General features: G+C 39.2%; 1 protein-coding gene across 1 annotated transcript; it reads right to left on the bottom strand.

The window, feature by feature from the left end:
* Positions 1–10,520: 10,520 nt before the first annotated feature.
* LOC124619673 (40S ribosomal protein S20) lies at positions 10,521–13,734 on the bottom strand. The gene is made up of 4 exons (XM_047146215.1): positions 13,574–13,734; positions 13,384–13,483; positions 12,380–12,579; positions 10,521–10,630 (listed from the first exon to the last, which is right to left on the bottom strand). The coding sequence occupies exons 1-4, from the start codon at positions 13,574–13,576 to the stop codon at positions 10,565–10,567; spliced, it is 369 nt and encodes a 122-aa protein (XP_047002171.1). The 5' UTR covers positions 13,577–13,734; the 3' UTR covers positions 10,521–10,564.
* Between the last annotated feature and the right edge of the window lie 237 nt (positions 13,735–13,971).

Here is a 13,971-nt window from a genome sequence, read left to right as displayed (position 1 = left end):
TACATGCTGTTTCCCAAAGCTATACAGACCTTTTTGCAATGCATCTTTAATCAATGGCAATGTCCAGGGAGTCTGTGTATTTCCATCATATGCATTAACACTAATACAAATAATGTAATAAACATACATAGTCAGAATTGACACAAACTACCACATTCTGCACTACACTGTTAGGTGGGAAACTTGTGCTGCTCTACACTAGTATGGTGCTCACTCTTCAGTTTACAGAGGCAGGTTACATTTTGTGCAACTCAAATGGAGATTTATCATTGCTATCAAATTGTAAATTGCTAATAGAAACTGCAGGTCACTTTCAAAGTCAGATTTCCATAATCGGTTTAGATGAAGATGACCACAAAACAATAATGCATCAAAATTTAGTGACTGAATGTGCTTGCAGATTTTCAGCCCGACTTATTAATCACTGGACCAAAGTTTATGAGAAAATTAGGAATATAGCAAGGACAGGCCATATGGACAGAGGTTGTACTCTGGTACTACATCTAGAAAACAAAGCCGGTGCGTATCAGGAGTACTTGAAAGGAAACAATTGCATCTGCATCTCAATTGACAAGGGATTGAAATCTAAAATGGTATCAGGGTGCGCATGCTCTCATGTTTGTAGATGTATTTAGTGTGCATACCTGAATTTTTTCATGACTGCAGAGACAACTGGTCACTGGCTAGCAGTTAACACGTGAACACATGGAAGTAATAGGTGTCAGATTTTGTGTTGTGGGTAAAACAATATTATTCCAACAAATATTGTTTTAAGCCTGACAATTTTCAGGCTGAAACAATTTGGCAAGTGTTTGGAAATGAAGCAATGGGATAAATACCACTTCAAAGATGGCCACTCATCAGTGAAGAGTGAAGCTCATTCATTTAGGCCCTCACAAGACCCACAAATGACGTGGTTATTGCTCACATAAGGACCTTAGTTCAGAATCTGCAGATGAGGTTAAAATTGATACTGGGTCAATTCATTCTATTTTAATGGAATGTATGGACCTCAGGAGGATATCAGCAAAATTTGTGCCAAAGTTGCTAACAACTGACATAAACAACTTTTTTCAGAGATCATACAGGACGTCCTGGATATTGTGAACAGCAGTCCCAACTTTCTTGACAGAGTGATCACTGGTGGTGAGCCCTGGGTTTATGGGTATGACCCAGTAACAAAGTTCCTGCCATCGCAATGGAAGCATCAATCATCTACAAGAACCAAAGAAAAGCAAGACAGATCTGCAGCAAAGTGAAACTCATGCTGACTGTCTTTTTTGACTTCAGTGGTGTGGTCCACTATGAACACATCCCAGAAGCTAATAGTGTCAATAAGGAGTACTACCAATAGGCTCTGTGTCATCTTCATGAAGTAGTGAAATGCAGACAGCCGGACTCGTGGGCACCAGGCAGTTGGCACCTTCACCACTGTATTACACCCACTCATCATTCCCAGTTAATTCAGAGTATTTTGGCCAGACACAACATGACTGAGGTTTGTCAGCCTCCCTATTCTCCTGACATAGCACTGAGTGCCTTCAGTCTTTTCCTTAAACTGAGAAAGACTCTGAAAGAGACCAAATTTCAGAACAGAGAAGACATCATGCAGAATTCGATGGAACAGCTGTGCACAATACCAAAAAAGGCTTCCCAGTGATGCTTCCAGCAGTGGCAGTAGCATTTGGAATAGTGTGCAGAAGGTGAAGGGACTACTTTGAAGGTCATTAGTTTCACACAATTTTATCTGAGTTAAGACTGATTTTTTTGTGTTGTGGGTAAAACAATATTGTTCCAACAATTTTTTTAAGCCTGACAATTTTTAAGTTGAAATAATATGCAACATTTGGCAAGTGTTTGGAAATGAAGCAATGGGATAAAAACCACTTCAAAGATGGCCACTCATCAGTGAAAAGTTAGATACCTTTTGAACAGCCGTGTATAGAGCATGCACAGTGAGAAAGAACCACTGTTGCGCGGTGTGACAGCTGCTGGTGATGTCCGTCAGCATCACCTACAGCTAGGGGACACAGCAGGAAAGTGTCTCAACACAAGGGGTCATTTTGTTCCATAAAAAGCTGGAAGGATCACCTTGTCCACTGTCACAAGCCAAGGATTTTGGTATTAGGCAGTGTACAAGAGTGAAGGATGTCGCAAGATTTTATGTTGCCAACCACTATGACTAGAGGATTATGGGTAAGCAGTGCAGCCTCTGGTGCATATCATGAAGCTAGTTCCATATTTCTTCTATGCCAACATCCTAGAACCCTAAACTGCAAATAGATCACCTTAATAACTTTCGGTGGTGTTTTTCACTATTTTCTTCATGAAGACATTACAGTTTCACCTCTTTGTGCAATAATCTTGGGGGCTGAGCATCTCTTTAGTTCTTTTGTACAGCAGGGCAGGCCATCATAAATTGCTGAAAGTCCCAGCAATATGAATCACTATGCCTATGAGTTCCCATGACGTACTTATTACTGGAAGTGTTGACAAAATACATTGTAGGTTCACAACCTTTCCTGGTCTGCTGCACCCTATTTTTGGGGAGGGGGGTGGGGGGGGGGGGGCAGAATACTCACCATCCCCTTCCCAGAAAAAAATACACAGACTGCTTTTCTTGAAATCAATAAGATAGGCTAACTCATAGTTTTCTGACAGTGATTTGATGGTATTCCTCTGGGTGAAGAGAAAGAAAGGGCAGATTTTTAATATTACTTAATTAAAATATGTTAACAACATTGGCTTGTTTTACCCCAACATGATTAACAAATATGTATTATTAAAAAATAATATAACATTATTAGTGAGAGGTCTGCACTTCATACAGTAACACAAATTTTTTTCATATTTGATGTCAAATTAGTCATTACCAATCTTAAATCGCCAAGTTCCAATACCGAAAATCTGTTTCCTTTCTTTGTCAGTAAATTACTGACTACCTTATACCCTCTTTCTCCTAAATATGATGATGGGAATGCAGTGTAAAACTTACTTGCTGCAGCCCATGAAGCTGGATATAATACTATTAATTTTTAATTGAAGCAAAAATTCTTGCTATCCATCTTTTAACTTTAATTTTAGCTCTTCATTTGTTAACAATTCTATCATTTTCTCCTGTAGTAATAATGCTGATGTTTGTGCATTTGAGAAAGGTTCTACCACTAAATCTGGAATGACCATGTTACAAACTTCTGAAATCTAGTTGTAAAGTCTGCATTTAAGTGCTTCGAAATGGCATTTCTTCCCACACAGGAAAGATTTGAAAGTGATAAAATTAGTTTTACAACATAAATTTTGTTTGAACAAGGCAAGTTTTGGCAAAAATAATTGCTTTGTTTTGATCAAAAGCAAATGATCTCCTTGCAGCTGTAGATTCTTTTCATTAAATTTATTATATAACTCAATTAAATAAGTTATATCATTTCAAAATTTCAATAAATTCTTTCCTAAGGAGTATGAAAAATAGGTGAAATGCGACACCTTACCTATAGGGGATAGGTGTGTGGCACACAGAAACACATTATAGAAAACAGTTAGCAGTAGTTTCGAGCTTGAGCTCTTGTTCTTTTTCTAGTAAGAGTACATGCATTCAACACACAGACAAGCAAACTGCATGCTCTTTGTAGCACAAGACTCATCTTTGTGCTCAACAAATGTGATAGCTGAGTCAATGAAGTCATGAAACTTTTTTCGGCAGCTACCCTTTGACAGCCTATAAATTTCTGTGTGTGACAGTAAATGATTGTATCTTTATCATTTTTCATCACAAAACAGTTTTATCATTTAGAGCATTACTTCTGATCTTGTTAACTGCTGTTATCAAATACTGCAGTGAGCAGTGAAGGCAACCAATAAGGATTTTTGCAATCAAATGCTGTAGGTGCATTATACAGAGCTTGGGAACTACATTTGGATCTGCCTTTTGAAATATGAAATCAATCCACAATACTGCACAACCATTGCCAGAACACTATTGGTTGCATCAGACACAGTGTTATCCAGAGGAATGACCTTTCTCTTTGCAGTAGTGTTCCAGTATATCAAATATAGAGTTCCCTTCGGTACTAGTATTAAAAATTTTTTGTGAATAGTAGTTCTTAATTTTTTTCATGTTTTATTGAATGAACATAGGCAAGAAGTAAAGACTAATTATATGGTAAAGTAGATTCAGTGAGGGCCACAGCTTTCCAAGCAGGACGTGTTGCTTTCCCACAGCTTTTGTTTGTGCGCCGCATATTCTTTATCATTCCCCTTGCTTTGGAGTGCCCCCCTTCCAATTATGAAGGCTCTTAATTCCATGTGCAGTGCCAAGCATCCAGATGGACCATACCATTTAATTCTCACATGGTTCTGAACCTTCCTTAACGAGCGATGGTGCCCAGTCACTACACTTCTTTTACTTTTATTCGCTGTTTCCCATGGCCTCTATGAGAGGTAAACTTCTACCTATGACTTAAACATGTTTTTTTCTGTGCTGGAGCCAATTAACTAAGTACATCAGCTATGCAAAAAATGTCTCAAGTTTGTGCAGAGATATTTTTTTCTTCATACATTTTTGTTTAAATAGTATATAGTAGCTTGTCTGACCTAATAAATTGCTTGTGTTATGGGAAACCGATCCCCACACCTTTTCATTGCTTCACTGGAACACACATCCCATATTGCTTCCCACCTCCTCCTGTTATCCATAAGTTCCCTCACTCAACAGCAGTGATGTGCATTGAGCAGTGAAACACTTATGTCACTGCACTGCATTCCCGCATCAATTTTCCTAAGAGACTGGAATTTGTTGTTACCAGATACTCGATAAGAAAGGCAATAGGAGAAATGTCAATAACTATCAACTGGTTTCACTACTGACATTTTCCAAAATATTTGAAATGGTGATGTATTCTAGAATTGTTTCTATCTGAGAAACAATTCTATCTTCAGTAAACCACAGTTTAGATTTAAAGAGGAGTTGCTCTACTGAGAATGCCATTTTCAAAACACTCACCAAATTTTACAAGAATTAAATAACAAAGCATAGCCATTATGCATTTTCTGTGACCTACCTAAGGCTGGGGACTAGTGTAGCAGGGGATACAACCCGTCGGCTTTGGACAATGACGTCACAAGTCGCCAAACGAGAAGCGATTCTTCTTAGTGTTGTAGCTCCCTTCAGTAGCTAAGTGTTTTTTGGCTTTTTTAAAAAAATCTCACGAGATAGAATAAACAGATCCACTTTATTAAGCAATCAGTAAAAAAACGAAACTGAAACATAACAGCAAAAGCGAAAATGGTAAACTGCTCTCTGGCGACTTGCGACATCATTGTCCAAAGCCGACGGGTTGTATCCCCTGCTACACTAGACCCTAAGGCTGTGTGCATCACAATGTCCTCCTAAACAAACAGGTTTTTATGTAACTGATGGTACTGCCAGCCAACGGAGAAAGAGTTGTACTTAGTAGTTCAACCAATGCAATCAGGGGATATTGATCTGACAGGGAAGAAAAATATGGGATTTCTAAGACTCAATCTTAGGTCCATCATTGTTCCTCATGCAACAACAATCTATATAATATACAACAAGCATAATTAGTTCTTTTTGCAGATGACACTAGTATTGTAATCAAACCAAGCATAAATATAACAACAGAAGAAATGGCAAACAGTGTTCTTAACAATGTCATTGACATGTTTTCTAGGAATGGTCTCATTACCAATTTTAAAGACACACGACATATCCATTTTTGCATGTCTAGAGATTGTAGATGCACGAGGCTGCCTCAAGCAGAATTCTAATACAGTATACCTTTGGATAGCATGTCCGCAACAGTCACATGCAGCTTAGTTAACGCTGGATGAACATTGTCTATAAATGAGACCTTGGATTGACAGTGTATTTTCAGTTTAATGTTGGTCATAGTTGTGGCTTATTACAGTTCTTGCTGTAGATTTCTAGCAGTTCAGTGCATTATTTTGTACTTCATGATGGTGCTGACACTAATACAAATGAAATGAGGTGCAATCTCATGGTCCGTTGTGTGGAAATAAAAAGCCCACTACCAGGCAGTTACACAAGTTAAAAGATGACAATTGTTGAAAGGATTCCAGGAGTACTAAAATGTAGACTTTCACGGCCGGAAATGTCATGTCCATTATAATTATCCGGGCTGTTATGCCGTGGTCGGTTGACGAATTCTGTGTCAATTCCCAACGTTTCGTCCCCGTCTGCGGACATCTTCAAGGGGGTCTGTAGCTCGATGGAAGGTCCGACACACCCACTGGCTCGCTACTGACTGCCGCCAAATTCCGTGTCCACGGGCTCCCACGCCAAGGCATGATGTCACGTGTTTTGAAAATGTCAGTGCAATTGTCCGCTGCCGTTGATGGCCGTTGCCATCACCCAGTGGTGGGCGGGTCGTACACGTCTTCAACACTGGCATCCATATACCATTTAATTTCACACCCTCCTACTAAGTGTTGTTTGACGACCCCATACTCCAAGTGGAATGAACAGTTTTATGAACAAACGGAAGGCGTGGCTATGGGAAGCCCCCTAAGTCCCGTAATTGCAAACTTCTTTATGGAGAAATTCGAAGAACAGGCCTTAGGTATTGCCAGCAAAAAACCACATATTGTTCCGATATGTGGATGACACGTTTGTGCTGTGGAGACATGGCAGGGAGGAACGAAGCCGGTTCCACGAACATCTGAGTAGTATAAACTCTAGAATTTAGTTTACAATGGAGGAGGTGGTAGACGGCAATGTACATTTCCTCGATGTGCTTGTTTTTAGAAACGAAAATGGTAGTTTGGGCCACTCAGTATACCGCAAACCCACACACACGCACCGTTATTTGCACTGGGATTCGAACCACCACCCACAACAGAAGCAGGGTGTTATCAAGACGTTAACAGACAGAGCTAGAAATATTTGTTAACCTGAGTTGCTCGACGCTGAGATGGAACATCTCCACAATGCACTAATGAACAGATATTCGTCTGCCAAATTAGACGTGCATTGAGACAGCCACACAAATCATAGTGATGTACAGGCTACTGCAAAATCTAAAGTTTTCCTGCCGCGTGTTAAAACTGTAACGGAAAGAATAGGGAGGACATTGACGAAGCGGAATATTACCGTGATTTACAAGCCCACCAGGAAGATACAGGAATACCTTAAGCCTGCCTAGGACGCTTGCAAACCATTGGAAAAAGTTGGAGTGTATAGGGTCCCATGCAGCTGTGGACATGTTTATGTGGGTACTACTAAAAGAACTGTTTCAAAATGTTTGGAAGAGCACAAGTGCAATTGTAGAAGAGGAGAAACTGAACGATCAGCTGTTGCGGAGCATGCTTTCAAGCCAGGTAGCCAACATATTTGTTTCGAGGAGACCCAAGTACTTGCGGCCACAAGCGGATATTATGAAAGGCTCTACAGGGAGGCAATCGAAATCTCCAAACACCCTAATAATTTCAATCGGAAGGAGGAGGGCGTGAAATTAAACGGTATATGGATGCCAGTGTTGAAGATGTGTACCACCTGTCCACCACTGGGTGATTGCAACGGCGATCAATGGCAGCGGACAATTGCACTGACATTTTCAAAACATGTGATGCCATGCCTCGGCGCGGGAGCCCGTGGACACAGAATTTGGGGGCAGTCAGTAGCGAGCCAGTGGGTGTGTTGGACCTTCCATTGAGCTACAGACCCCCTTGATGTCCTCTGCAGACGGGACGAAACATTGGGGACTGACACAGAATTCATCAACCGACCACGGCATAACAGTGCGGATAATTATAATGGGCATGATTCCAGGAGTGTTACTCGAGTCCTGAAACTGGTGCAATGTGTGAAACTGCAGCAAGTGAAGGCAGTCACATTCTGCAACAAACAGTTCAGCCCATATTCACCAGGTGTACTGTGTACTGATAACTGCATTTATCAGTTCTACTTACCTACTGGACGTTGAGCATACGCAACGGTTTTCTTTCTTGTTTATAGTTTACTATTTGTATACAAGTGGTCCTCAATTCTCATACGTTACCTGAAGCAGTCAGCATCCTGTGTTCACACATTACAGACTTTACACCTGCAGACACCCTAGACTTCTTTTGATTGACCCACAAGGGTCATGTGAAGCAAAGCTGGAGTAAAATATTTAATAGGACTTCTTAACATTTGGCCTAGCAGTGTGGCCATGGCTGGGCACACTCCATTAGGTGCAAAGTTCTGTGACTGCTGCAGCCTCTTGTCAATGTGTTTATCCATTACATTAACCTGGCAGTCCTGTGTTTCACCAATCTAAGGAAAAACCAAACTTCATTTTCAGAACATAGCAAATTCCAAACTTGGGACTGGTGACACATGCGACCAACTACAGTTCAGTAACAATGCCTGAAGTTTTCAAGCATGTTACAAAAGTTAGTATGCCTCAAAACAAGATTTTTTGCATTTTTCCCTTTTGGATACCATGTAATCACTTTCGGCTGGACCTGAGACCCACAATTTGATATCCAGCTGAAAGTTATATCATGTTCAGTTCCAAAATTTAGACTCAAATTCTCTGAAGAAATAGCCCCACCTACATAAAACTGACCTGGCAGTGTTGTCACACTACATCAGGCAAGAGGTTCACTCACTCATTTGTGCAACTTGTACATACAAACTTTCTTCTTGGTGTATTCTACCAAATGTTCCATCAACATAAAGTAAAATGATGTTATTGCATGTATATCACCATAAAGTATCAATGTGTATCAACTGAATTAAGTGACAATGGCTATTGTTTAATATTTGAATCTGCTCATGTCACCACCAGAGTAATTTACAAACCTTCCAGAATAAAAATAAAAACTTAATGAAACTGAACAGTAATAGTTCTTAATTGTAATCCCATCAATGCCAGTCTTCCACTCGACAAGCGTTTTAGTAAGTCATCCCTCACACTCCCAAATTAAATGTAAGCCCACTGCTGCTTGGGTGCAGGCATGCACCAGGAGTGGAAACAGCTAGGCCTGTCCCACAGCATCTCACAATTATATCCTACATAGTTAAAAACTTTACTATTTTCAGAGCACTTTCTAATTTTTTTTTGTCTTGCTGCCTCATTCTTCCATTACCTTTTACAAATTCGACTTCATCTAAAACCAAACATTTTACTCAGAAAATCCAATCAGTGTACTACACAAAGCCAAATATCGTATCTGCCTGTCCTAACTTTGGCAACTTCAAGCTGGCACTTCAATCAACAGATTCACAATCCATACACACTGACACATTAGCCCTGATTTATTGTGGCTCATTGAATTTGAGCTTAAAAATAATAATCATCTTATATAAAATGCAAACACAACATGAAATGAAAATTATAGATTAAACTAAGTTCAAACCAGGGAAAGCAACTGACACTCGGTACTAATGTGGTACAAATTGGTTGGATGTGCAGATTTGAAAACACAGGCTGTGTGTGTGTGTGTGTGTGTGTGTGTGTGTGTGTGTGTGTGTGTGTGTGTGTAGCCAAAGTGGTTTAACAAGAAGCAGTATAGCTTGTTTCCAAGACCAAGTTCTCCTGGCAACATAACATTTCCAATTTGCAAGAAATTTTTAGCAAAAGATCTTATAATACTCCATACTGCAACAAAACTTCAACTCAACTTACCTTTTACTAGTTTTGCATGTATGTCAGACCAATATATAACATAAAAAGGAATTTGACCTAGTCTGCACATAATCCACCAATTTAGATGCCATTTATTCTAGTAAAACTAACTTTCAAGATAAGTTTACTCCTAAATTTATGCTTAATGCTTCACTCACTTCAATCCTGAACATACCACGCCTTTTATTTTATTGGGTGCAAGCTAGTTTGGGAAAACAGCTCTGCCACACAAGCATTTGCACTACCTGAGCAACCACACAAACTTTTAAATAGAGTGACTGCAATCCCATTATATTTAAACAGCACTAGCTTTGGTCACTGTACACAACAAGGTCATGTTGTAACTTGATAGCTACTGGCACATTTGCACTCACAGAATTTATAGCAGCCACTGTTACAACTTACAAATTCGAACTCAAAAAGTTAATACCGTTTATGATTGTCTTCAACATTTCAACTACAATTTTCTCCTCATATCTGTGAAAATAAATACTACTAAGAATTGAACCAACCATAACAATTCGTTTGCAGCTCTGAAAGACTTACACCCAAAAAATTAATTAGGAAGTCCTGCACTATTAGACTCCACATTAAGATCAGAATGACAAAATTTGATAAACTCTGCAATCATTCAACTAAGCCCAAAAATCCATGAATATTCAGAGATTCACCAAGTATATTTTATATTTTGTTCTGTTTTCTGGCCACCCTCTCATATCCAATACATATAGCTCCCAATAAAAATAAGCATCACCAATTTGAGGCATCAATTTTGGATTTCAAAATTGGACAAATGAAAAATCAGCACCAAACTTTTCCCATTTGAGGAATAGGCAAATCTTACGTGGCTCAGTAAATTGACACAAACAAACTTTTAAATTCTTTATTAAAGTTTCACACTTGAACAGGTACAATTAATCTTTTCCTTCATCAGCTATAGTAACTTCAACTTCCACACCAGGCTCTATGCTGATTGATGTCTACAAAACCATTAAGGAATTTGTATTATAAATTATTACATTACATAAAAATTAAATACTAAAACTAGAAGCATTGTCTCACAGCACTCAGCAGACAAATATAAAAAAGAAAAAAATGAAAAGGTTACCCCCACAAACCACAGCTTCCTCCAGTCAAACAATCTGAAAAAATTCTACAGAACTATCCAGGCCATCAAAGGTGGGAAGGACAGGATGAAACTAAACTGGAAATCCATATCAGGTTGTTTTTAAGGGGCAATGCAACTATGTGTACTGAACTTTATGAAAGATCTGAAAATTTTAGCAGGATAAAACAGGCTAAAATTTATTGATGTGGATATGAATTGCCACCAACATTCCACACCATTTCACGTTTTAACCTTAACAGAGTTAACTGTCCGGAAATGAAAATACTGTTTCGTTACACCACAACAAGGAAGCCCCCTCCCCACTTTTAAACTCACAGCTTTAACATGCTGCACTGTGACATCACCCAATATCTACGTTAGATTGGAAGGCAATAACATGTACAACAAATTTGCAATTACTTATAGTGCTAATACTGAGAAAGTTTATCTATGCACACAATAAGTGTTTGCTGCCTACATTCATACACCGCCACAAGAACTTAATTCAAACACCACACATTTACTAGTTCAACAGGATTCAAGCAATGTCCTTCCGATTGCCTCAGTGCATGCTATATAATCAACATACTATCTGCATACAATAGTAATACCACTTTTAAGGACAGTTCTGCAGCCATAACTGAACACACCCACTTTTTACCACACCATTAGGAACAATGAGACAGCCAAGTATCAGACTGATGCCCACACTGCACAGTTACACAGGGCAAGTTCCTCACCAGTAAACAATGTGGTGCAGTACAAACATTGTATCTCTTTCTGTAAGCTCCAACAGTTCCACAAGAAAGTGTGCAATTCCCCCATATAGGCTTACCAGTTCTTCAGTCAGTTATTTATAGACCCCTTGCAATTTTTTTAGTTTAAACAACATTTCTCATCAGACAGATAGTACTCTATTCCAACTTTGTGAATTCACAATCACAAATGCCATAATAAAAACTGTTGCATGTCACTATGTTACCACTAATGGTAATCTCAAGGCTGAACTAAAGGTATAACCCAGTTCTGCAGTATAAATAAATTATTAAGTCTAGAGAAATCTACTCAGCAAGCAGCAGTAGAACACAAAAAAGTAACTTTTACAAGCTCTTTGACCCAGTGACTCTTGGCAGACGAGATGAAGGGTAAGGAAGAGGAATGAAGAAAAAGGGCTAGAGAGCTTTTTAAAAAAGTGCCACAGTTCAAAAAAAGGCACCCATGAGCCCTGGTCATGCAAAACCTAACAGACGGGATCCAATAGTCTCCTCTGACCAAGGGCTCCGGGTGAATTTTCTGAATTATATCCCTTTTCCTAGTCCTCTCCTGTCATTTTCCGTCACCTCTCTTCCTTCCCCTTAACTTATGCCAGAGAGGACCAGTGGCTTTGAAAGCTAAGAGTTTGTGCACGTTTTTAGCATCAACAAGTGATTATTTCTGCTTAATTATGACGCCTGCATCATTAACTACTAAAATTCAAGTGTCACATCTTGCTCAGAGGTTCTAATGTAATCATGAATCTCATAAGGTGTCCTAAGATATAACATCATAGCAAGATAAATCACTTAATCTTAAAATGCAACCTTACATCATATATATGAATTTTAAGCTTGATAAAGGATACAATCTGCTTCACAACTTCTGAAGGACTAAAGAGATCGATTACTCTTTTGTGAATCCTCATTTGAAATCTGTCCCAAGTCTTTGACCCTTCACCACAGGGGGTCTTACGAGTAGTAATTCTCAATATCTTAGTGGGCATTCGAACAGGACCCTTCACACGTAGCTTCTGCTTCTTAGCCCCAAATATTAGGTCACTGCAAACTGAAAAGATGGGATAAAATTAATAAGCAGCATAAACTACAATATAAGAGAAAAAAAGATGCGCATCAATCAGAGGTTCCTTAGATAATCAGCCATTATCATTAAGATTTTTATGATAGCATCATACAATACAGTCAAAATTTACAATATAGACTGACTCTACAACCTTTTCATGCAAGTACAAGTTACCTCTTGTGGCAGCAGGCTACAATATCAATCCCATGCAACCAAGAAATCTTAAGAGTGCCTGACAAGCTAACTTGCAGATGTAAAATGCAAGGTGATGGACTAAACGAAACAATGAACTAAATTTCGCCACGGAAGATTATGCTTACGATATCCCAGAGCTCTCCCCGCAGAACAAACCGAGCACAAGTTACGAAATGCAATTCCTCTTCAATACAACTGAAGTGAAACCACAATACCAAAGTTTATATTTCTAAAATTAACTAGGAACTTCACATTAACAGTACCAATGCGCCAGCTTTTTAGTACTAAGTGTAAAACAAAAATCGTGATCACTTTGGTTGCATGCGTTAAGCGTCCTCACACACACGTCTGTTTCATAGTACGTACAACTTTTACGAACTCAAATTAAATACTAATTGACAGTGCTAAAGATAAGAATAATTAAGTTCCACACTGGCCACATTAGAAAATATGTTGGATACATGCTCATGCACGAATCCGGTAACAAAAAGGAAGAAACTATCAGCAATTTGAGTTTGATAGAATCCTTGAGCGATACACAATCACATGAAAATCAAGTTACAACTGACGACTTTAAAGTGAATTTTAGTATACCTTTCTCTAAACTTCTTACATTCCTTGACGTGAGAGTTATTCTGATACGATGAATTGTTGGGGCTTCCGCTCCTGGCTTGTCCGGGTCCTTATTGAAAGCCTGTAAAAACCACGTGGTACTGAATTAATCACAAATTATCAGATACCAAGGATTTAAATTACAGTAACAAGATATATGAAATATACATACCATTTCTGCAGTTAATAGATCACCTGGTCGAGATAATCAATTCGTTCCAAAAATTGACCAGCGCTGAACCAGGATTCACCACCACCTACAACCACGCTTCACATGAGAAAGAGTACATACAACTTCAGTTCACTTCCTGTAGTAGGAGGGGTACAGCCAATCAGAACCCTCGTTGATGGCGCGAACCAAAGCACACAATCGGGCAGAACTTCTGTGAGATCCTCGTAGACACTTTGCCGAAGACAAATCTTAAGGCCCGTCCACACGCAACGATCTGTCTGCGCAAATGTCTGCGCACATCACATCTGCGCAGACAGATCGTTGCGTGTGAACAGAAGATTTGCACCAACCTGAGGTGTGTGCAAACCTGGAAGTTGGAGTTGGAGGTTTGAGCGAAA

The sequence above is a fragment of the Schistocerca americana genome, chromosome 6 (assembly GCF_021461395.2).
Source record: "Schistocerca americana isolate TAMUIC-IGC-003095 chromosome 6, iqSchAmer2.1, whole genome shotgun sequence".
In the NCBI taxonomy this organism is placed as follows: Eukaryota; Metazoa; Arthropoda; class Insecta; order Orthoptera; family Acrididae; genus Schistocerca; species Schistocerca americana.
Note: the sequence above shows the minus strand (reverse complement) of the source record. Positions and strands in the feature narration are given on the sequence as shown.